This window comes from Aulostomus chinensis, chromosome 17 (assembly GCF_037954235.1).
Source record: "Aulostomus chinensis isolate RoL2024-O1b breed Wild chromosome 17, RoL_Achi_v1.0, whole genome shotgun sequence".
Taxonomy (NCBI): domain Eukaryota; kingdom Metazoa; phylum Chordata; class Actinopteri; order Syngnathiformes; family Aulostomidae; genus Aulostomus; species Aulostomus chinensis.
Window position 1 is genome coordinate 18,756,152 of NC_141336.1, and position 22,891 is coordinate 18,779,042.

At 44.1% G+C, this 22,891-nt stretch overlaps 2 protein-coding genes and 1 long non-coding RNA gene across 4 annotated transcripts in view; all 3 read right to left on the reverse strand.

Moving 5' to 3' along the window:
• kif26ab (kinesin family member 26Ab) overlaps nt 1-5,788 on the reverse strand; it is a 68,695-nt gene extending 62,907 nt beyond the window's left edge. The window contains exons 1-2 of one of the 2 annotated variants that reach the window (XM_086182755.1): nt 5,440-5,788; nt 3,399-3,614 (exon numbers count right to left, since the gene is read on the reverse strand). In XM_086182755.1, coding sequence (XP_086038881.1) covers nt 3,399-3,614; nt 5,440-5,574 — 351 coding nt within the window. In that variant the 5' untranslated portion in view covers nt 5,575-5,788. Of the gene's footprint in view, nt 1-3,398; nt 3,615-3,838; nt 4,172-5,439 lie in introns of those variants that run through there. The other variant, XM_086182753.1, reaches the window with a different exon arrangement.
• A 2,462-nt stretch (nt 5,789-8,250) lies between these two features.
• Nucleotides 8,251-8,841, reverse strand: LOC147246617 (uncharacterized). Its single transcript, XR_015109806.1, has 2 exons — nt 8,796-8,841; nt 8,251-8,702 (listed from the first exon to the last, which is right to left on the reverse strand). It is a non-coding gene; the product is annotated as an uncharacterized LOC147246617 (long non-coding RNA).
• A 530-nt stretch (nt 8,842-9,371) lies between these two features.
• Nucleotides 9,372-21,980, reverse strand: LOC147246618 (60 kDa lysophospholipase-like). The gene is made up of 16 exons (XM_086183026.1): nt 21,742-21,980; nt 20,033-20,156; nt 18,317-18,428; nt 18,110-18,235; nt 17,915-17,998; nt 16,700-16,826; nt 16,494-16,606; nt 14,651-14,836; nt 14,409-14,519; nt 14,186-14,305; nt 14,005-14,100; nt 13,742-13,905; nt 11,895-11,981; nt 11,096-11,195; nt 10,974-11,015; nt 9,372-10,480 (listed from the first exon to the last, which is right to left on the reverse strand). The coding sequence occupies exons 1-16, from the start codon at nt 21,923-21,925 to the stop codon at nt 10,463-10,465; spliced, it is 1,794 nt and encodes a 597-aa protein (XP_086039152.1). The 5' UTR covers nt 21,926-21,980; the 3' UTR covers nt 9,372-10,462.
• Nucleotides 21,981-22,891: the final 911 nt, after the last annotated feature.

Below are 22,891 nucleotides of genomic sequence, written 5' to 3' on the forward strand. Positions count from 1 at the left end.
CATACAGTGAGTTTAACAGGTGCAGACAGGTGGCCATTACCTGGATGTAGAGGCACGCTCGCTCTTTCATCTGTCCTATCTTCAGCTGATCTAAGCTAAGCTAACCACAATACTTGCTACTTTGAATTAGCACTGGGCAATTAAACACAAAAATTACCAAAATTGAGAATAATTGTAAATGAAAATATGATTTCGTTATACCAAAATATTTCTAAAACATTAAGAAATTATCCTGCTCATTATGGTTAATTCAATTAATAACTTTCCTTAAACAGTTCAGCACATTTACAGTCCAGACCTTGAGGACTGTTGAGTAGGTATAGAAAACAATCATTTACTAATGCTCATCGAGATAAAATGAAAGTCATAGTACACAGCCCTCCTTTCGAAATTGTTAGGAATTCCTTGCATCTGCTTGCATACTTCATTGACAGCATTTTTCACTCTAATTCTCCCTAAACGTCATAAAAAGCGATATCAAGTGACAGTGCTCCTGTCTAAAGTGACTTCCTCGCTACAGGCGAGGAATTATAGTCCATACGCTTCACAATATCTCCAGGCGACTGGCTCCATAGAAACCAAATCACCTTTTGTTGTCACTGACACTCTCATAACTTTTTCATGAGATGGTTGATGTGACGAGCACAGAAAACGCTTTCCTCTAATTTCATCTTGTCCGCACGCAGTACCAAAGTATGAAGTATCCCTTGCGAATCCCAAAGAGAGAGGATGAGAGCTAGTGTCGATGTGCTTGTGTGTTAAATCCAGTTGTACGGTCCTGCCTGCGTCTTTGAAGTGTTCATCTGTCTTCATATCACACCTCGTCAGTGTGTCCAGCCACAATAAGCACAGTCTACAATTATTGAATCCAGACTGTCTGCTATTCACCATTGAAGTCATTCCTGTAGTTTTTAATTATGCAAATAAAGTGAGTGAAGTTCCCCTTCCTTAGATCAAGTCTGGTGTGTCTACTGTTTCTGTCTGGCCTTTTAGGAACGTGCATGTTTTTAATCATCTTCTGTGTGAATGACAGAAAGGCACCTGATGGGCTGAAGCCCCGGGACATTATTTTCACATAATTAACTTGAGGTTGCGCCCTTCAATGTAATGTCATAACTATTTTTAAATTAGAAAAGCACTGCAAATTAAAGGGCAAACCATTGCTGTGCAACCAAAGTGGTCCTAAAAACACCAATTAAAGACATTAGTGCTTGACGCTCTTCTAGAAATTAAGTAGGGCTTCAAGCGATACTTCAGCCAAAAAGTTTGGGCCTTTCAAGTAATCCCAAATAGGTGTCTTGAGCTCACTAAAGCATTTTCCTTCCTTTTTCCATCATCTCTTTGTTACTGCACCATGCAGGAAGAGTGAGCCAGGATAGTTTAGCTCAGAGCTAATGACAACTAGAGGCTACCAACAGCAGAACTGCCTAAGAAATTGTCTGAACACAAACATTTAAGTGCATCAGGGTTGTTGTTTTTTGTTGGGGGGGGGGGGTTGGCTCTTGCTGTTGTTAGCTGAATTATCTTCAAGCTAAATATATGTTTAGCTTTGCCTGGCTCGTTCTGTATTCTGCAGTCACGAGAAAGTAATGCAACATGGGAGAATACCTTCTTGAGTTAAAGAGACGTATTTGGGAGTACGTGAAAGGCGTGAAACACGAATTTGGGTGCAGGGTCTCAAAAGGTTTACATCTACTGGAAGCACTGGCACACCAAGAGCGAATTTGAGCATGGCTTACCCAGTGTGCATGTGCATAAAATGTTAATTTGTTACTTTAAACATCTTTTGATAATCACAGAGTTTTCCTGAACCACAGTTCTAGCATTGCTAGGGGGGAGGACGCTGTGAGCAGGACTGACCCAAACAGGAAGAGACAACAGTTAGAAGGTTTCTGTGTGTGTGAACAGTGAACTTTCCCTCATGGAGTAACATACATTCACTCCACACAAACACTCTTCCTTGAATTTTCATCTACTCTCAACTACTACTGTATTCAGACAATACGTCTACAGCCAGGGTGAGGGGGAGAGGGATGTCTGGGGACCAGGCCGACTTCCTCTTCACAAAACGGGACGGCAGGCGGATGGAGAGGGAGGGGAAGCGCGACCTCGGGTAAACAGTCTCCGCTCTCGTTTTTCCCATGACAACCGCAGACACAACAGTGGCCGTAGCTCCAGCAGGTATTGCTATTGCAGACGCAGCAGTCGGCCACCTGAGTCACCCCGTTGACCTTATTCCCTCCATGGAGGAAGCAATTTGGAAGCGATCATCCATAACAGTGTCCACACGATGAGGGTCAACAGGTGAGTAGCTCAAACTCACCAAGACCATGGGTTTATTATGCATCAGCTGGGGAAGCCCCACAACAGTAACCGCACCCTGCCATCACTCTTTAGCACCCCGGAATTTAGGCCCAATTTAGCCATCAACAAGTGCTAAATAGTCTTCCTCCAGCACACAAAGCACCTGTTGAAGACCGCTCCTGGAGGGTCCCATATTAAAAAGGGGGTCAGTTCCCATAGCCAATGATGTGCTTACAGGGTGGACTCACCTGGATATAGATCTGATATACTCTACAAAGATTAGACCACACATACCGATGTCTCACACAAAGAGCCCAGGTGCTATGGAAGGTCCCCCTGCTCCCTTATACCTGCTCCCCTATGAACATCAGGTGCTGTGGGATTCGGGGTGAACCTTGAAGAGCCGTAATCCAATCTGACTCTCTCTCTCTCTCTCTCTCTCTAAAACGGGACAACAAAAGAGAAGCGACCCCAGGGCAAACCCAGCCCGCCACAACAACAGCGGTCTCAGTGCCTATATTTAACAGTGGTGGGAATTGTGGGAGCAACCATACAGGAACACTTTCAATGCACAGTGAAGGTCGACTGGGATTCAACTTCCTCCTCAGTCTCCAACGTGAGAGGCTGGCTTATTTCAACCCCACCGACCACCCCCACCCCACCCCACCCCACCACCCCCCCACGCCCAACAGCAAAATAAAGAGATAAGCATTGTTTAGCCAAACAATGGGCCACTTTCAAAGTCTCACAAGCTTCCATTTTCACATCCAAGGCCAGTATTTGAAGTCAAGCATGGTAATAAACAACTTAACAAGCAGATGGTGAGCGCTTTCTTACATTTACAAACCATCAGGTGGATCTGATTTCATTGTCTGTAAATATCAGATGCAGGTGAAGAAATGGTCCAGCAGCAGGGACTGAAACCAGACTTTTCTTGCACAAAGCTGCCATTTTGAGGGCTGGAGACATTTTTGGATTCGCGTTTGTTCTTTTTAATTCTGAAAAGTTGCAGGTGAAACTTGTTGCAGGTGAAACTTGTTGCACACCAGTGTTAGCTTTATTTTTTAAGAATGTAAAACAGGGATTTCGCCAACCTTTAATGCGTTTTGGTCTGCCAGGGCCACCGCCAACTTCCTCAGCTCTGAGACTTTCTTCTGACAGTGCTCGCAGAAGCCCCCCTTCTCCGACTCGGGGATGGAAACCGACCCGGCGCCCTCAGGAGGAGGCCGACTGCTGCACCGCGCGTCCTCCGCAGAGTGAAGCCTTTTCCTGGGGGTAACTGGAGACTCTCCGGTCGGGCATCCCTCCACCTTTGATAAAAGCAACACAACTTTTGGTTAACTTGAGCTAGTAGCGCAAGTCACACCTGCAGAGCTTGCTAGTGTGTGCTGGGGGAAACTACTTGCTACCTTGTTTGAACGACACCTGTCCAAATGCGCAAAGATGCAGGTTATGCGGCTTTTCATCCAAATGCATAAAAATTACAGCCCGCATGAGTAAACACAAACCGCACAACACACAGGAACAAACTTACAGCAGACATGCGGGTGTCAGGGTTCCCCCCATCAGGAGCCGGGCTTCCCCCAAATGAATTCATTCTCCCAAATCAACGTTAGGCTACACCTTCACGTCCAGGAACTCAGAGCCGCTGGACAAAGCAAAGACGAGCCATGGGCCGAGCCGAAGACCTGAGTGAAGGTTAACGGTCATCTGTTAAGAGTTGAGCTCACTTGACCGATAGCTGCTGCTGGTCGAAGGCTGAGGTGTGCAACAAGCAGCCGAGGAGTTTTGGAGCGAGACGCTCAGTGGCGTGCGAGAGGCGGTTACTCCTGGAATGGGAGGGCTAAAGAAAACTTTGCTGAGCAGCCACACCGAGGCGTCAGTAGTCAGACCTCACTTCACATATGAAATGATCAATTTAGTGACTTGAAAATTAAACTACCACAATACTCCACGCATGCGTATAAGATGGCTTTTTTTGCACGCTTATTTTAGAGCTGGGCACAACACCTTAAGACTCTTCAACTCAACATCAAAGTTTGTTTGTTTGGGACAAAGTTTTTAAAGAATCTCCGGTCCTTCGAGGGATGTGTGGGTGGACATTCTTCCTTAGATGTTCAGGATCACATATTTGTGTTCTGGTTTTTTTTTTAATTAATGAGTGAGCTCTTCACCTATTTAGGGCCATATTTCCTGAGTAAAAAGCAGATTATGATTAAGATTTTGAATAGAATAGAATAGAATAGAATAGACGTCTGGATTTTCATCTGTTTGAATGGGTTGTTTTTTTTTACTCGGTTTTACGCCTTGGTGCGCACAGTGTGTGACCATTCTAGCACACTCAGCCTCCAGCCAGGCGCGGAACTGTCGTTGGTGTTACTCTGGCGCCATCATCTGGCAAAAGTAGGGGACGTATCTCTCGCACTGGGGGGTGAAGCCATACTGAGGTTAAATATTTAATTAGTAAACTTTTAATATTTCATGCGGGTGATGTAAGCGACAGTGGTCGCTGCATACAGCGTCTAAAACCGGTTGTCTTTTTCTTACCCTTAGACGACCTACATCGTGAGAAACAAACACACACGCACACACACGCACACACCCTTTGAAATATAGTGGCACAACTAGCTGCCAATCGCGGCATGAGTTGGTAGTTTAAACGTGAAAAGGTAATGTAGGTTCTGTTTTTATAATTAATTTTCAGACTGAGGTGTAAAAGCAGGATTGTCTTCCAAATATCTTCAACACGAACCTGAAACATGACCCCCCCCCCCCCCCCCCATATTCTCAAATTATCCAAAAGCCATCCCGCAATCATTCATCTGATTCTCAGTGTCCGAGGACGAACTGAGATTCGTTCACTTTATTTAGCTATTTCTTACGCCGTTAGCGCTTGTTGAACAGAGGAAAAGTTCATCGCTGGAGTTAGGAGTTCGTTATTTGGAGATCACGTCGCGTGAAAGCGTTTAATGAGACCTGCAGATGACAGTGAAGTTGGATGGAGATGGGTGGGCGCTACGAGGAGCTGTTCCAGGTCCTGATCACCGGACAGGAGCTGAGATTGTCACATGTCTGCTTTATTTCAACGCTGCTGAGAGAGGACGGACCGGGGATCAAGCTCCAAGAGTCTCCTACCTTAGTTTTTCTCTTCAGCAGGTGACTTGTAAATCCAAATATGATGTCCGAGTCAACGAAGATCGTCCCCAGGTCTATGACGCTGGGGTTGGGCTTCTCAGCTCCAGGAGATCCCGGTGAGTTTGGCAAAGCCATGTGGGCTGAAAATGTAGCCGAGAAAATATTCCACCACTCAGGGAACCTACTTCATTCGCAGATCCATCTAATTCATGTCTATCGCGCCCTCCTAAAAGATCCGCAAGGTTTTTTAATCCGGACATCCAGTGACTAATGGTGAGCGCTCGCACGTGTGCGTAAAATAAGGGCTCAGGTTTCCAGTTGTCCGACGAGACAATGAAGCAGTACAATCCATCAGGCGTTCACTGGGGCTCCCGTCCACTCAGATACTTTTTAAGTCATCCTGAGGCTGGCCGAGCCTGATCTCTCTGCGCGGCAGGTCTGAGAGCGAAGAGGCACCTTGTGCATCAGCAGCTCTCTCTCTCTCTCTCTCTCTCTCTCTCTCTCTCTCTCTCTCTCTCTCTCTCTCTGCTCTCCAGCCTCCTCCTCTCTCCCCCTCCCTCTCTCCTTCTCTCTGGCAGTGCCCCTCAGTGTCTGTCACTCAGTGATGACCAAAGATGTAAAACAATCCCACCAATAAACCCTAACGACAAATTCCCTGTAATATTCCCATAATATTCATGCGGAGACCTGCAGTGTGTCTGTGCACACCGTAATGACCTCATCGGGACTTTCTTTATGGCGTCATTTCTCCCTGAATATTCCTGCAGGATGCTCTGTACACACTGTTTATGGCTACGCAGTGTTGCTGGAGTGCCATGATGTTTGGACCTGCTGTGATGATGAAGATGACCCGGTTCACTTTGAATGTAAACGGCTTTAATATACTTCATTTCCTGTCAGGAGAAAATAAAATCCGCCCTGCCTTTAAACCATCGCTGCTGTTAAACTTCCGCGCGTCAGCAACATGACAAGACGTTGGCAGCCGCGAAACTCTGGAATCGAGGAAGATCTCCCGATTGCTAATCAATATTCAGTGAACAGCCTCACCATTTCCAACCGGCTGAACCTTGTTATCACATAGATTGAACAGTGGAGGCCAGCTTCATGTCATTCAGGAGAACCATTAGTCTGCGTCGATACCATCAGGCTGACTTGGCAGTACTGAAGAAAATGTGCCCGGATTCTGACTTCAGTCTGAAAACTAAAGTCTCTCTCTCTCTCTCTCTCTCTCTTTTTTTTTTTGGGGGGGGGGGGGGGGTCTGTGTTAATTGATGAATTTCTGAGCAGCAGACTGAAGTGATTACATCATTCCAGAGTGGTTACAAAGGGTTAAGGCGTGACATCATCAGCGTCCGAGCTGTTTCGCAGTACATTTTTACCTCTCATTACATGAGGAGAGAAAGTTGTTGTTTTTTCCCTGCAAAAGAAAAAATGCTGTAACTGAAAAAACATGGCTGAAAATATTGGGGTGGGGGGGGGGTGGGGGGGTGGGGGGGCGGCTGAGATCTCTTCAATTAGAATTTTATAATTTTTCCAGTCTGCTTCACGCTACAAAATCTCCTTCTTAAAAGTATAGATAAAAGAATACGAAGAAAAAAGTCCTTAACGAGCTGAACGTTTTTGACGAATGAAAGTTTCTTTTAGCTGAAACTATGAAGGAGTTGAAAGGTCACAAAAAAAATAACTAGAAAAAAGTTTAGAAACATGAAATGAAGGCAATTTTAATTCTGGCTCCTGCAAGTAAAACTATGAGTGATTTTTGGCCTTAGCTTAGGTCACTGACGGTTACACTGATTTCCTGCTTGGAGAGTTTTGTGTTGACTTAACTGCACAAATAGAAGATTGACCTGTTTAGTTAAGGCGGAACACATTTGATCACGCTGTGATTCCAGAAGTTCCCTCGGTCAGAAATGAAGCTGCAGAGCCCTCGGTTTCATTTTCACTCTTCAGGTGAAAAGTGATTAGATCACGATTTAAATGCAACCATGACAGATGAGCACAAGAAGGTTGGAGAATTAATATTTTACAGATGAATACATTATTTCTGATCCCTCCCCTCAACCAACCACACACTTATTTGTGAGAGGGTGGAGGCAGGGGTTTGTCACTGGAGTGATAATTGCAATCCATAGTAAAGATGATTTACCACGTCCGTCACCCAGCTCTCCCTGCTGGAGGAGGTCTGGGTTGGGTCTCCCCCGGCCGCTGATGAAATGCTGAGGACGGGATCCCCCTGAGACGGAGCTGCTACATCTGCTGTCCTTGTGCACGGAGAGGGAAATGGCTCTGGGCCTCTCATTAATGCTGCTCTTATGTCTCAGCCCTGCCTGGGAGACCTCCCTCTGCAGCTTCTCCCCGGTGCACGGACAGGCTTGGTGAGAAGCGTTTAGCAAATATTGATATTTCTTGGCACATGCAGGAGATCAAAAGGAGAAGGAGAAGGGGGCTGCCTGAAAGGAGAGGGGGAGTAATGGGTGCTCGGTGCTTTCATGAATGATTTATGCAATATAAAGTAGACTGTTCCTTGGGAAAAGGATGTTAGGATTTTCTTGCCAGAGTTGTGTCAGGTTTGAGAGGTCTTTTTGGATCAGGATTTCCCATCAAACTGGCCCTGGAAGTAAAGAGCACGTGCTACAAAGAGTAAAACAGCAACAAAACAAGAGAGCAGGCATGCGTGGGATAATTGATCAATATTGAGCATATAGTCTTGTGTTGTGAGCCCACATTCTCCCCTGCTACGATGAGAATGGCAGTGATTTTCAGGACTTTGGATAGCGACCCTTCCTCCCACACTGACTCAACACATGCAAATGATTAAAAGGATTTGTTTTAATAAGTGACTTAGAATTGCAACAATGGAATGTAAAAAAAAAAAAAAAACAACAGCAAAAACAAAACAAAGGCAAGCTTCAGTTCAGCAGTAGAACTGTTAAAGATTTACCAGCAGAAGGAAACGACAGGAGGTTTTTCAAGTTCAGTTCCTGGACAACATTCCGTGATTACAACACAAGGGGGCACAAGAAGAGAAGAGAGGACGGGAGGAAGATACACAGGTTCAGCTGCAGTCAAGCTTTGACAGATGCTCGCTTATCCAAAGGCCCATTCAAGGGGAAGTTTTTCCTGAAGTTGGCAGCATTTGTCTGACTGGTCAAGTGGTCCTAAACATTTCACAATTTTGTCAAAGAACTGTTGAACTGTCGAGAACCACTTAATCAGGGGGACCACAGTCTTCTTCAGTTCCTTCTTCATAATATTTTCTTCCACTATTAAAAGACAAGATGGCGATTAGGTCCTGAACAACATCGCTAGAGACGGTTTTAGATGATGCCAGGAAGCTGCACGTCCTCCCCTCTTACCTGGAGACGGAGAGCTCTGTCCTTGCATTGGTGTTTCCTCGATGTCATTCCTGCTCACACTGGGTGACTGCAGTGCTGGAGCTCTTTATATAGTGTTTTTGGGCTAGGTTCATACAAGTCTCGCATTCAGGCAGGAATGAGGTCCATGCTGGTCCGACCGGATGAGCTGGGTTCCTCTAACAAGGAGCACAACAGGGCAGCCGCCCTCAAGACGAGAGATAGAGAAGTCACACGGACATCTGGATCTTTATCTTCATTCTGTTTTATTTCTGGTTCATCTCTTCATTTTAATCTCAGTTAGACTCGTGATAGATGAGCTTTGATGTATTTCTCCTGACGGCCCCCGCGCAGTCACAATGAATCCAATTATTATTCAGAACACATTTCTTTAGAGAACACAAAGGAACACTGCACACAAATATAAATGACCTCCAACGATCAGGTAGACGAGAGTTGATTCATAAAGAAGAGCGTGTCGAATGGGAAATCCTACTGGGATCTCAAGTCCAGGAGCAGGTTTCAGGGTTTAGAGCAAGAAGATAACAATCACGAGAGACTTGGCTTCGAAAGAAAGAGATTTATTTTTGTTGAATTTCCCACAAGTGTAACAGAACATCAGATCACTTTTACAAGAATGCACACACAAGCATACGGATTTTTTCTTTTTTTTCTTTTTTTTATTCAACTCTGCAAGCATCACAAATATAAGCAGTGGAAACAGGAGGGAAGTTTCGTAAATCATTTGTTTTTAAAAAAAAAAAAAAACTTTTAAATCATATGAAATCCTCTGGTAAACACACAAGCCAATAAATCCTTTGTCAGTGATTAATAGTAGTAGTTAATCAATATCCATTTTTACCGATACATTTGTAAGACTACACGTTCCCTGAATTTCCTTTTCCACATGACAACAAGAGAAATTCATATCAAATTTTACCAACACACATTTGCCTCATAGTAAAGGTATGTTACCTGCTCCGATAAAAACAAACATGTATGGAGGTAAATAAATGTGAATTAAAAAAGAGATTTTTCTTAGTCTTAATCACATTTCATTTCTTTTCTTTTCTTTTTCTTTTCGACCACATGAACCAGACACGTTCTCATTGTTCCATTGCATGGTGGAAGATATGCCACTCTTCCAGCCTGACGATCACAGAGACAAACAGGCCGGATGAGTGAGTTTTCGCAACAACTGTTTGAACGGGAGGAAAATAAGTCTCGGCTTCAGGATTGGAGGTCCCAGGAAGCGAGGGAGTGCGAAGCATAGATAACATCCCAGATTATGAAGTAAAAACTCATGAAAATAATATTTCCTTGTCGTAGAGTGTAAAATCTTTGAATTTACCCCGTATTTCACGATATGTTTGAGGTATTGGCTTTAAAAACTACAAGATTCCGTTTGCAGTATTAACATACAAAAGATTTAGCTGTTATCCATCACAGTTGAATGGTCATCTTTACTCTCTTACTTACAACTTACTGTTGCGCATATTCATGAATAAAGGCACTTGATTAGACAGCAACCAGTGGTGTCACAGTGTTGTGCCATCCATGGGCGAGATGAGCAGTTTTGCGGAAGAATGCGATTAGGAGGGTTCGAAGGGAAGCAAATGTGATCAGAGGAGAATTCCTGCAGGCTGGAGCAGCGTCGGCTCAGCGGTGAGTTAGATTCTGCCACTGGTCTGGAGAAGAGACAAAAAAAAAAAAAGAGAGAGATGAAATTAAAGCCAAGCAGTTTAGATGCGTCTTTCCTCGTTTTCCTTTCCTCATTCTCATCCAATAAAAATAGAGTGAGCAGAGAAATAATCTACGACTACCAGAGAAACTAAAATAAATCATGAGCGTAAATCATGAGCTGCTCTTTTAAACGGCTCCCGTAAACGAACGACTCGTCGAGTCCTTCAGAAATCGGTGGAGAAGGACCCAGCTTACATGAGCAATCTTGTTAGGGGGGATTTATAACGCTATGAATGTCTGTTACTCAAATGAGTTTTTTTAGGTTTTAAATTTGAAGAGAGCCCTATCTTGAGGAGTCGTTCATTTCCAGCAGCCATTCAAATACATCTTTAAAAAAGAAACTGATCAGCGGGACGGTATATGTTGATTGGCAGGCCAGAGCTTGAATGGGCTTGCTGTAGGTGTTTGGAGATATACGGTAGCTAAAATGCTAATTACCTTCAAAAACTGCACCACTTCAGTTTTGCCGGCAGCCTCGGCCTGGAACAAAGCGAAGAGGAGAATGAGAACGGATCTTGACAATCCAACCATGTAATTTAAGAGTTTGTGCAAGAGCCTACCACTTGAAGCAGGGTCTGCCCATCACAAAATGGTTTACTGAGATCTGCTTCAGCCAGGCTCCATATTTTCAGGCCGTCCACATCATCGCTGGCTGCCAGGCTGACACACAGGAAATGACAGTGTTATTATAGTGAAGGGTCCTGTTCCAGAGAGGTGTATTATTTGCACATTGGCTGCTCGTCAGGCCAACAGACAGCAGGTGAAGTACAGGTTGTGTACACATGATTCACAAACTGGGCCAGTAAACAAATCAATAAGAGCAGGCTGCTGTCCAACATGTTTCTGAACCAGTTTTGTACTACAGATAGAAGGCAGATTGAGTTTATTTGCAAATAATCCAACGTCAGAACAGTAACATGACATTTTCTAGTTTTCCAATCATGAATGACACTCTTTTTGAAGATGAGGAGATCATCTCCTCTGCCGACCTTCTAACTCTGGCAGCGGAGGAGGCATGCCTCAGTTTTCCTCCTTTGATGCATAAAATATTTTAGAATCACCAGTTCCTACTTTATCAGTGACATAAGCAAATCATACCGCTTAAAAAAAATTCTGATTACAAAAAAATGACTAAAGTGTCAAGTGTCTCAAATGGATAAAAACAGCCCGACGAACAGACAGTAGAGATGCAGAAGAGAGTCGCTATGCTGCCAGGGAACATTCCTACAGTGTGTGTTGGAGTGGGGCGACTGGTTGTCCCTGTGTTAACTATGTAGGATTGGTTACAGCGGATGGCTAAGCAACCATCACAGTTCTGACTACACACATGTATTTATACTGTAAATATGCATGTCTCACCTGCACAGTTCGAGTCCTGCATTCTCCAACTCATCTGCAGACAAGTGAGCTCCACTCCTCATCAGCAGCTCCACCACTTCCTTGTGCCTGAGTTTGACGACAAGTCACATTTCCTTTTTTACCATGAATTACAATCAGCCAAAAGATTCATTCATAGTCATGAACACATGACTCTTTACTTGGTGATAGAACTGTTCCACGCCATAATTTCAGACGTGATCGTTTTACTTTTAAATTGTTGTTTTAACTTCAATGTTGTCTCAAGAGGAAGTGTGGCAGTGGCAAGTTGGAACAAGAGTCTTGTCACCCGCACTGAAACGCTCACACAAGAGTCACTCGCTGTGACATTTGCAGGGACATGAAATAAACTCGCCTGTGAAATTGTTCACCAGGTATCTGGGGTAATAACTGAGGGCTGTGCTTTCTGTGTAAAAACGAAGGTCACTTGTTGAGAGGAATGCAGACGCACAGACTATCAAAAAAGGACTTCCTGTCAAGTGCAAAGAAGCCAGTATCTTTCATCTGTGAAACTGGGAGCAGGCTGGTAGGACTGGTTCAGACGACACTCCCAGTGATTGTTCTTTAACCCCTCTCTCTCCGTGCTCGTTGCCATGCCTTATATGGGCATCATACTGAGTGATTTAAGTGCACCGCAAGAGCAGACATGCTGGTCAGCAACTTAAAACTCCAGTTCTGTTACTTCATGTCATTTCACTCAATAGATTTAGAAAAGGCCTTGTAAGCCTTAGCATGTTGCAAAGGAAGTGTATCAACCACAGGTGGTAGGGCTCCAAAGCCCAACCGCCCCCCCCCCCCCAAAGGAAACATGTGGATACTTGCAATGACAACCGTTCAATAGGACAACAGACACAAACAACGATTTCACCCTGAGGCTCAGTGTTGCACTGAGACAGCTTCTCCCAGATAGACTTTTCGAGCAATGTCAAGGAATGACAAACATTCAAAAAAAACACACACAAAAAAACCCCCAGCTCTGGTAAAAATAAACACTGTCGAGATTGTCAGGTGACTATTAGCCTCATTAACTTGTAATTATTGCCTGGCCTCTAAACTCCATTAGCAGTTGCTCCCCTGTTCCAAACCCCCTTTGACAGCCTCGACTCCCTCCCTGTCATTTAATGAGATCTTGAAGAGGTATAACAGTGGCTGTGAATGATCCAGGGGAGGTTTTCATGTTGTTCCTGCACCTTCCTACATGGTGTTCTTCACAAACCAGTAGTTCCCAAACTCTCCCCTTTGAAACCGTCAACCTCGTGATGCGCACATCCGCTGACGGCCAACTAAGAGGTTACACTTTCGCCTGCTGAAGAGGAAGCATTCAAAAACATGAAGTAAATTTATTCAACTTCATGAGCCACAAATGCACATCAGCCCACGTACAATGGAAATGACTTCTCACCAATGTGGATTTATTTGCAGGTGTTGACTCTAGCTGTGTTAGGTTAGCACCACTAATGTTCATGCTAGCTTCTGCTGCTCACAAGGGCATGGGGCGAGGTTGTCAAAGATCAGGTATTCAATATTTGAGCCAGTTAGGCAGCGTATTGGTTGCTAAACAGACTTGTTTTTTTCTAACCTGGGCAGAACAGAACATAGTCGGGGCGCATCACCGAGCTCTGCCTCCAATTAGCAAGCATTTGGTGTCTTCCCAGAATATGAGTGGGAAAACCATAAATCACTATTTTTCAATGTAGGATAATAAGTTATTAAGACATGTTTTGCATTGCATTTGCTTAATCCTGGTCTGCCAACTTTATTGATCCAGAAGTTGTAATATATTATTATATTATACATACTATTATTATTAAAGATGAGGAGAGTCTTACTTGAAGCGTACAGCGTTGGCCAGGGCTGTGTCTCCGTTGCGATCTTTAGCATGGACTGTCACCCCAACACTCAGCAGATACTCCACCACTTGGAGGTGACCCTCAGACGCAGCGATGTGAAGGGGTGTACGTCGGTCATAGTCACCCAGGGACAGGTTGCTGCCCTGCGCCAAAGGAAAACAAGAAAAACACAACATTATTGGTCACATTATACAGGTCACCTGGTGATTAACAAGTGGGCGGAGCGCTGTAGGGTTGCTTACGAGATCTTTTAGGGCTCTTAAGGCATCCAAGTCCCCACTTTTGGCAGCAGCACATGCCAGTGCTGGAGTCAGGGCATTCCGGACAGCTTGTATATCCTGTCAACACCATGGATAAGTGACACTCTGCTATAGGGCAAAGTTGTGATTGGCAGTCTTAGCCATTAGGACTCAATGCACTCACCTCTTTGCAGCTGATTTTCAGAGACTTGGCGATGTCATAAATGAAACCACTGTCGCATAGACTGCACTTAGTCCCCAGTAATTCAGGTGTCCTCTCACCTCGCAGGCTCTGAACCATCATCTGGAAGATGTCAAACACACACCCAAAGGTACTGTAACTACATTTTCTATCTTTTTTTTGTTGTTGTTTATGAGGAATGCCACTCATGAACGTAGTCACCTACTTCTTTCTGCTTTTTTAAATCGGCAGTCTTGGCCAGCACATAACACAGCTTCGTAAGTGAGGCTTCTGGAGTCATGTCACCGCCAGATATCAGCCCTGCTTTTTCCAAGATCTGAGGAATCAGAGGGACCACTGATCTGATTTCTTCTCTTTCAGAGTACTGGACATTTTCAACTGGGATATTTGTCATTTACAAAATTAAAAGGAAAACGACAATAAAGACGTTGAAGGGACATGACCTACCGAGCCTGTGTGGTAAGATGCCCTCACAGTGCCCCTCAGACACTGAGTGCAGTTGACGATGATCATGCCAGAGTCAGTGGCTTTCTTCAGCACCGCAATCAGGTCAGGGCGGTTATCTGGGGCGTTTCCAGCGCCATAAGTCTCCAGGACCACACCTTTCAACGGTGGCTGCAGGAAAGCCCTCACCTGGACACACATGAGAACATTAGAAACCACCACAATCTAAGGCCGGCTGAACTGGCAGCACTACTGTAGAGAATCAAGAGTGAGGAATTGGCATTCCATGTTATTTTTCCTGCTGCCCAATGCACAAAACCATCCACTCTCCTAAAAGCCCATCTGGTGCTGTCTACGCCACCAGCATCTCAGTCACTGGTTGGCTGGCACTGGGAGCCCCAACACCACATCATTAGTCGTGGAATATGACTAGAATGGCAGATGAGTGAAATAGCAGGAAGGAGAGCAATTAATCTGAAGGTGTTAGCTAGCATAAAGTCACTTGGCAAGACCAAGGCAGTTACTGTAAAATGTGAGAGGCTGGTGACATTAAATGTACCGCGTTTCGTCGGTATTTTTGATGCGATAAGCACTTTGACAAGAAATGCTGGATGCTGATTACCAGTGAAGCTATAGTTCAGCAGAGTCAGGGGACACAGGAGAGCCTTGTGCTGAATCAAAACTGGCCCTCATCAAGGCAGTTAAAGGCCCTGAGAAAGTCGTGATAGCAGAGCTGGGCAGGGAGAGCAGATTGAGACAGTAAAGTCACTCTTCTGGCAGCCTCTGGAGGAGGAGGTGCAGCTCAATGTTACACTACCTATGCCAACCCCCCCTCTTTAGAGGGTGATTGGTCATGGCCCATAACTCCTTCCCATCTTTCTCTGGGCTGAGCTTTGATGGCAGTTTACATGGCCAGGAAAGTAACAGAAGATGGGTAATAGCACAATAAAATTAAAGTGAACCATATTTTATTGCTGTTAGAGAAAACAACAGCTTTTGAGCTGTTTTTTTTTTTTAACCACTGGATCTTCAAATGTGCTAAAAATGTCATCAGTGACCTCAGCCATCCCACACCAACAAATATATCTCTAGACCAGACTTAGATGACATTGCAAGCACATTTGCGTTTTGCTACCTACCTGGCTAGCATTTAGCTTTTCCTAGCTGGCTTTCAGTTTATGCTAACTAACAATTAGCTTGTCCTGGCTCATGTTTAGCTTGTGCTAACAAGCAGTTTGCTTTCTTAGCCAGCATCTAAGTCATGTCCATGGGCAGTGCTTTTGCTTCCTGGTGTTGAGCTCATCCTAGCCTGTTTAGCTTGTACTAGGTTTTCCAAGCTGGCATTTAACTTGTCCCAGCCATTTTTGGGTTGTGCTAACCACCTAGCCCAACACAGTTAGCAAACATAGGTCAGGGTGTGCGCTCCTGGTGCCATTGAGTCCAGGAGGAGGGCTCCAATTTAAGAAAATAAAAGCTGCAGTAAATCATACGACAGGCTCAGTCTGTCTGTGCATCCGTCTGTCTTTGTTATGTTTCTTATTGCAGTGCATTGATGTAATTTTGGAGAAAAAATGTTTATTGTTAAAAGATAAAATATGTAAATTATACTGCCTTAACTATATTTTCAGATCATATTGTAAAATTTCAAAGTGTGTTACAGCCAATATATCAATATCTTATCTTTTCCAGCATGAACCCCTTAAGATCCTGCATCGGTCAGGCCTTGACCATGTGTTGCAAAGACAAGTTGCCTCTATAGACTGTGAGAATGACACAGACCACTTCAGACAGGTTCTGGGGCTGAACCACCTGGACAACAGGAAATGGAATTCCTAGTACAACTTACAGTTTCAGTGGTGATTGCTGGGAACAGCCTCAGCAGACCCACATTCTGGTTCAGCGTCTGCTGGACTTGAAAAACGCCTGGTGGTGTTTTCGTCCACACGATGTCCCAGTCAACTGGAAGGGGGGGGGGGGGGGGGGAGAGAGAGAAACCTGAAGGCAAGTTTTTTTTTCCACACATTTGAAAGACCAATTAGACAACTGACTCACCTTCTATATCGCCTTCTGTTTTGGCCAAAGGAACCAGGTTTGGAGAGGAGAACGCAGAGAAATCCTCAGCATCCACCTTTGTCGTACGATTCCCTCGGTAGAGTTTGTTGTAGAAATACAAGGACACCTGATTGGAGAGAGAGAGAAAGAGACGCCATATTGATCATGGTAGCAGCCCGTGCTGAAATGGCCACATGCCACGAGCTGGCAGCAGTTTTGAATTCCACCACTCAGCTTCTCACAAAAACTGTAAAACTATTTAAGTAATAAACTTTATTCATTTTATCTAATAATTAAAATGTATCTACAGGTGTTGTTGTTGTTGTTTACTCAGTTACATAAAAGGACAAGACAAATATCTGACTGATTTAAAATGTTTGAGTGTAAGCATATTTTAATCAGCTATTCTCACAAAGTAAATTTCATGAATGTTTATAAAAAGATAGGAAAAAGACTGTCTTCATCTTAGATGTAGAATGGAACATTTCTGAATTTTATTATCAAATAGAGATTTTCTTTTTAATGTTTCAAATTCAGACCTCATGTCGTTTTGACAGCGCATTTGAGTTAAACTCAAAGGAAAATCGAGCACACAGCATCCAAACATGGGCTCACCTGCTCTGTCTGCGCAAGTCTAATCAGATAACTTTGTGCTTTGTCGCTATGTAAAATGAATACAATTCATCTTGTTGTAATAAATGGTCAGTGTTGCAAAACACACCTCTCTGTCATCGGACAGACATTTTATGGGTTTTACATTTATGACTTTCTGCATGTCATCAGCGCTAACACCTGTCCTTGTATAATATGCCACGTGTCCATGATTCCCATGTAAGGTTACAGAAATCGTTTGCTATCATTTAATTGATTGAACCACAACCTGCCTCTTGCCCAAAGGCAGCTGGGATAAGCTCTAGCCCCCCCCCCCCCCCCCCCCCCCCCCATGGGGCTGGACTCCGTCGGAGTGGTTGTGAGTGGTTGTGAGTGTGAATGGTTGTCTGTCTACATGTGTTGGCCCTGCGATGGACTGGCAACCTGTCCAGGGTGAACCCTGCCTGAACAGAACTCATCCCTTAACAGGATAAGTGGTAGAAAATCGATAGATGGATGGATGGATGAAATACACTTAATTAAGAAAGCCAGTGATGACATGTTATCTTATTATCAGGATCATATTAGTGAGGCGCATTCAGAGTTTTATCTCCATGTGCTCACCTCTGGGATAAGATATTGCCCACTGATGAGCAGCGCCCCCAGCAGGTTGTCTCTGGCATCATTCCTCAGCTGATAGATTGGCACCTGAAGACATCATGAGGGTGGCAACTATTATTATTATTATTATTACTATTGTTATTCACAAAATGATCATAGTCTTTATATTTGCTTGCATCAAAAGACCGCAGCTCTTACCTGTGAGCCAGTGAGAATTACTGGTTTGCCCAGGTGTTCACACATGAAGGACAGGGCAGAGGCAGTGTAAGCCATGGTGTCGGTGCCATGAAGGACCACAAAACCAGCATAGTTCTTGTAGTTTGCCTGGAAATTAATACCACCCAGTATGAGGAATATTTTGGATCAATGCAGGGTTTTTATCAGTGGTATAACGGCGATAAATACCTGAATATCACTTCCAATTTTAGCCCATTCCTTAGGGGTCATGTTGGAAGAGTCCAGCAAAGGGTTGTACTCTTTGATAGTGTAGACGACCCTTATCTTCTCTTTGCTCAACCTGAGTGACAAAGATAATTTTATGAGTTTCAGTTACCACATACACAGCTGCATTCATGATATTCACATTGCAAATCAGTGGCAGCAGTCATTGTGCATGCAGTTTTTAACTCCGAAACACACAAACATGCGGTTCAATTAAAGATTATTTGTCTTCACCGAGTCCATAAAACTAAGTGGGTTTATGAAGCAGGACAAACTATTGAGCTGAGCTTTCTGTTTCAGCAGCATGACGTTGTTTCAGAAAGCATGAATTCAGGAATAGCAGAGGGGAAGCCGTAGTGTTCGAGCTACTGCAGCAGACTCCTGTGTCTACTGTAAGGCATTTTTTTCTTTTCCTAATGGAAAAGCAGTGAAGTCATTGCTGTGCTGTGTAGATGTCTAGATATATTTTGGTGAATCTCAGGGTTAATGCACAGATGAGTGTCTGTGTCTGTAAGTGTGTGAGTGTGTGTGTGTGTGTGTGTGTGTGTGTGTGTGTGTGTGTGTGTATGTGTGTTTGGTGGAGAGGGGGAGTTTCTAGAGTCTATCCATATTAATGACTTTAATTCTGGAGTCCTGTAGCCTCAAGAGACAGGGTGGGACGCTCCCCACATTACCATGGGCCAGCCTTATAGCAGGGGGATACGAGCAGAATGGAACAGCAGGGGAACAGCACTTGAGCCCCAGTCCACCCAACCAGGGGTCCACTAATTAGTCACAAGTCCACACACGACCATGAAACATATGCTGCTGATGATCTTGGAAGTGTCACATGAAGAACACTATTCATGGCAGTATTGAAATCACCAGGCTGCTTGCTTTAGTATAGCTGGAGATTAGCATAGACTCGGAATACCCCGGCATAATTTGTGTACTAATCTGAGAGCATGCACGTCTCGCTATGTTTTTCAAAAGCTTTGTATTCAAGACATTTCTGCTTTCTTCAGCTTCAGTGTTAATCTGGGGGATGGGATTTAGGTTTTGGGTTAAGGCTGGAATTATGTGTAGGTCAGGATTAGGGTCGTTACATTACAGTTTGTGAATGTTAGGGTCCTCATTACTATGAAAACCCTGTGTGTATGTGAGTGTGTGTGTGTGTGTGTGTGTGTGTGTGTGTGTGTGTGTGTGTGTGTGTGTGTGCGCACATGTATGTGTGTGTTTGTGATATCAACACGGTGTCACTGCAGTGATAAACAAGTATCAGTGATGTGACAATATTAGCACAACATTGGTATTGGCAGGTATTGATAATTCCTGAAATACATCTGTGTCATCCCCAGTTTTGCTTGTCACTTCCTCTTTGCTCCAGAACCTGGATCTTAATACTTGATGGCTTCAACCCTGCGCTTTTGTTGCCTTGGACTGGGCAGAAGGAAATGTTTGGCCCATCAGATGAGCTCTAAATGCACCAGACACAAATCAGCCTGGATGCAATGTGCAGGAGTCCAACAGCAGCCACTCCTGGGTGACGTTTCAGTCTGCAAGACACTGGAGCATCCTGCTCCCTGGTGTCATATGTGGCATTCGTGTGTACAGACAGGTCTTTTCTTCTATCACTACTAGACACGCTTGACATGCATTTCCTGTCCACGCCATCACAGGTTTTTTTCTGGGTGAACTTACGGCAGGACGCAGGTGTCCTCTCCATAGCGGTCAGAAAGGTGGGTTGCCTCCGCGTACGCTTTATCATGGAAGATTGGCAGCCCTTTCAGGTATTTCAACAGGGCATTCGGCTCTGGTACTTGCCCTGTGGGAAACAGTGTTAGCATTAGCATCAGCAACATCACATTTTATACTTTCCCTCCAATGGACTGATCATCTGAACACTGCACATCAGTGTCAGACTGAACTCTAGTGGTAAATGCAAGTATAATCCAATGACTGAGTGTCCTACCAACCTGTTGTCATGAACTGGGGTACATGTACACACGGTAACATTCACACAAACGCAACTCAATATAACCTCTCATCAGACTTGGCCATTCAAGGAGGAAGAGGCGATTCACAGGTGAGTGTTTCACTTATCTGGTTTAAAATAAATGAACATGCAGCTGCCAAACATGATAAATGTGACAAATGTGTGTTCAGAGGCTGGAAAATGGAGCCGAGTGTTTGTCAGCTGAATAGTGAAGGGTAAATAAGAAATGGTTTCTTAATTCCTGAACATCATTGTCATTTTCCGGTCTCTATTTTTTCCCCTTTTTTAAATAGAATTTAAATGCATATTTAATGGCATTGTAACAACATTTTTGTCTTACAAATTGTAACTTTGTCTGCTTTAGGTAATCAAAGCATGTCAAACTAATGAATGACTTTAGAGAAATGTTGCGTTTGCTTTTAAATGAGACATGGAGGACTTTTGAACTCTCTGCAGGCTACCAATGTTGCGTCATGGCTTGTGTCAACAGTTACTTCTCTATTGAGAAAAGTATGATGTTGCATTTACAGTTCCTTTACAGTTTAACCCCCCCCCCCACACACACACACACTCACACTCACACACACACACACACACACACACACACACACACACACACACACACACTTAAGGTCCACTATCTTTTAATCAGTAGTTGACCATCACTGCCTGTGTGGACAGAGTCGCTTATAACCTGTCTGATAAATAAGTTTTGCCAATACGAAGTTGATATTATTTTGTAATAATTAAAAAATATTTCAGTGCATGGACAGAATATTGGACAATAAAGTTCATTTTTATACTGTAAAATATCCTGCCTCCGAAACATTTGAGAGACCATTACAAAAACAATCTCCTCTGATGAATCAGGGTTTTTTTTAGCTCCCTATTATCGGTACCCACATCTGAGGGCTCATTGCCCAAAACATAATTTAGCTTGTGAAATTAATGCGTCAACCACTGATGTGATATTGGAACTTTCAGCTATGGATTTATACATATACATATGCTTTTTAATGTTAAAGGAAGCAGAGATGCAATATCAAAGCTTGACAACATATATCTCTCGATATTTCCCACCCCCAAATTAACTTTACAATTCTGATGGGACATAAGTCTTTTTAACTTAATGTCTTACAATTATGATTTGTGCTGCAAATCATACGTTTGTTTTTGAGAGAGAGAGAGAGAGAGAGAGAGAGAGAGAGGGAGAGAGAGAGAGAGAGAGTCTTGGGCAACCGGAAATATTGAGATTAAACAATTTTATAGCAGAATGTCAGTTATAGCAGAATGCCGCGTCCAGTTACCCTGCACAAACGCAGGCAAGGTTACTACAGGTTAATAAGCGGTAATTAAATAAAAATAAAATAACAGCTTCATGACTGATGAACTGATGAGCAGCAGGCATAACTACCGTGGTCACTTTCCGTCATCCCGATTGTTCCTCCAGTGTAGAGGACCAGGACTCGCGACTCCCTGTCTTGAGTTCCACATCCCGAGAAAATGGAAGGGATTCTGGGAGGATAGACTCCAAGCGGTGGCTGCTTAGAAAGAACCAGAGCACGGGCGAAGGGTGTCAGACTGCTGGGAGACGCCATGGTGATGTGAAAGACTTGAGTCGGTGCGCCTGTTTATATAGCGCTTTTCGTATAGCGGTTTCGTTTCCGTTTGACCGACGGGTGCTGCAACTGGTTATGTCGCAATGAAGATTTTTCCTGATTATGACATCGGTGACGTGTTGCAAACAATTCTGTGATTCCAGGGAAGACATTTAGAGTTTTGACAACTTAATTGAGCCCGAGATCAGGACTGGTACCACTGCTGCCTTTCCTTCCCACACCTTCTCTAGCTGCTCCCTCAGCTCTCTGTATTTTTCTGGAGATTTATTTATTGCTTGAGATGTCTACACCTATCACAACTACCTACTTTTGTTTTTTTATTATATCAACATGAAGACTGGTTGGTTAGCCAGCACCAGTTTGTTAGTCTGGATCTGGAAGTCCCACAGGATCTTATCTTGGTCTCCACCACCTCAGGAGGGGTCTTTCAGTCTGACCTTGGGACCTCCAGACTAGATTCAGTGTGGATGCTCCTGTACACGGAGTCAGCTGCTTAGTTATGGTGCTCCATGTACGTTCTTACACCCTGCTCCTGTGTGCCCAACTGCCTCTTCTATCTGTCAGTGGTACATGCCGTAACGGAGCTTGCCCCACCATGATGGTTCATCCTCTTCCTCTTCTGCATCGTTGGGTTTCTGGTGCCTGAGGTATTCCCTGAGCCGTTTATCTTTGCTGGCCATCTTCCTGTTGTAGTCCTTGTTTTGTCCTGAACAGCAGTTCTGGTGCTCACCTGTCCTCAGCATCCCTCACTCCACTTAGTGTCCAGTCTCAGGCCGCTGAGATTTCTTTGCCACCCAGCCACCTTGACCCTGGTTGCCACGGCTGAGTGATGAAGTACCGCTGAAAGTCTTCTGGAGGAGACTGACTCTTCTCAGCTCCAGAAACATGTTGGAAAGCTAACTACTAGTTAGCTTAGCTGCTGTGAATGCTAGTAGTGCCATGCAG

Excerpts from the sequence above, each read along its gene's own strand:
- LOC147246618 (XM_086183026.1), bottom strand. The coding sequence starts at position 21,925 with ATGGCGTCTCCCAGCAGTCTGACACCCTTCGCCCGTGCTCTGGTTCTT. Across the intron at positions 14,101-14,185 it reads TGAAAATCAGCTGCAAAGAG|GATATACAAGCTGTCCGGAA; the intron begins GTGAGTGCATTG and ends TGGTGTTGACAG. Across the intron at positions 11,196-11,894 it reads GCAGGACTCGAACTGTGCAG|CCTGGCAGCCAGCGATGATG; the intron begins GTGAGACATGCA and ends CCTGTGTGTCAG.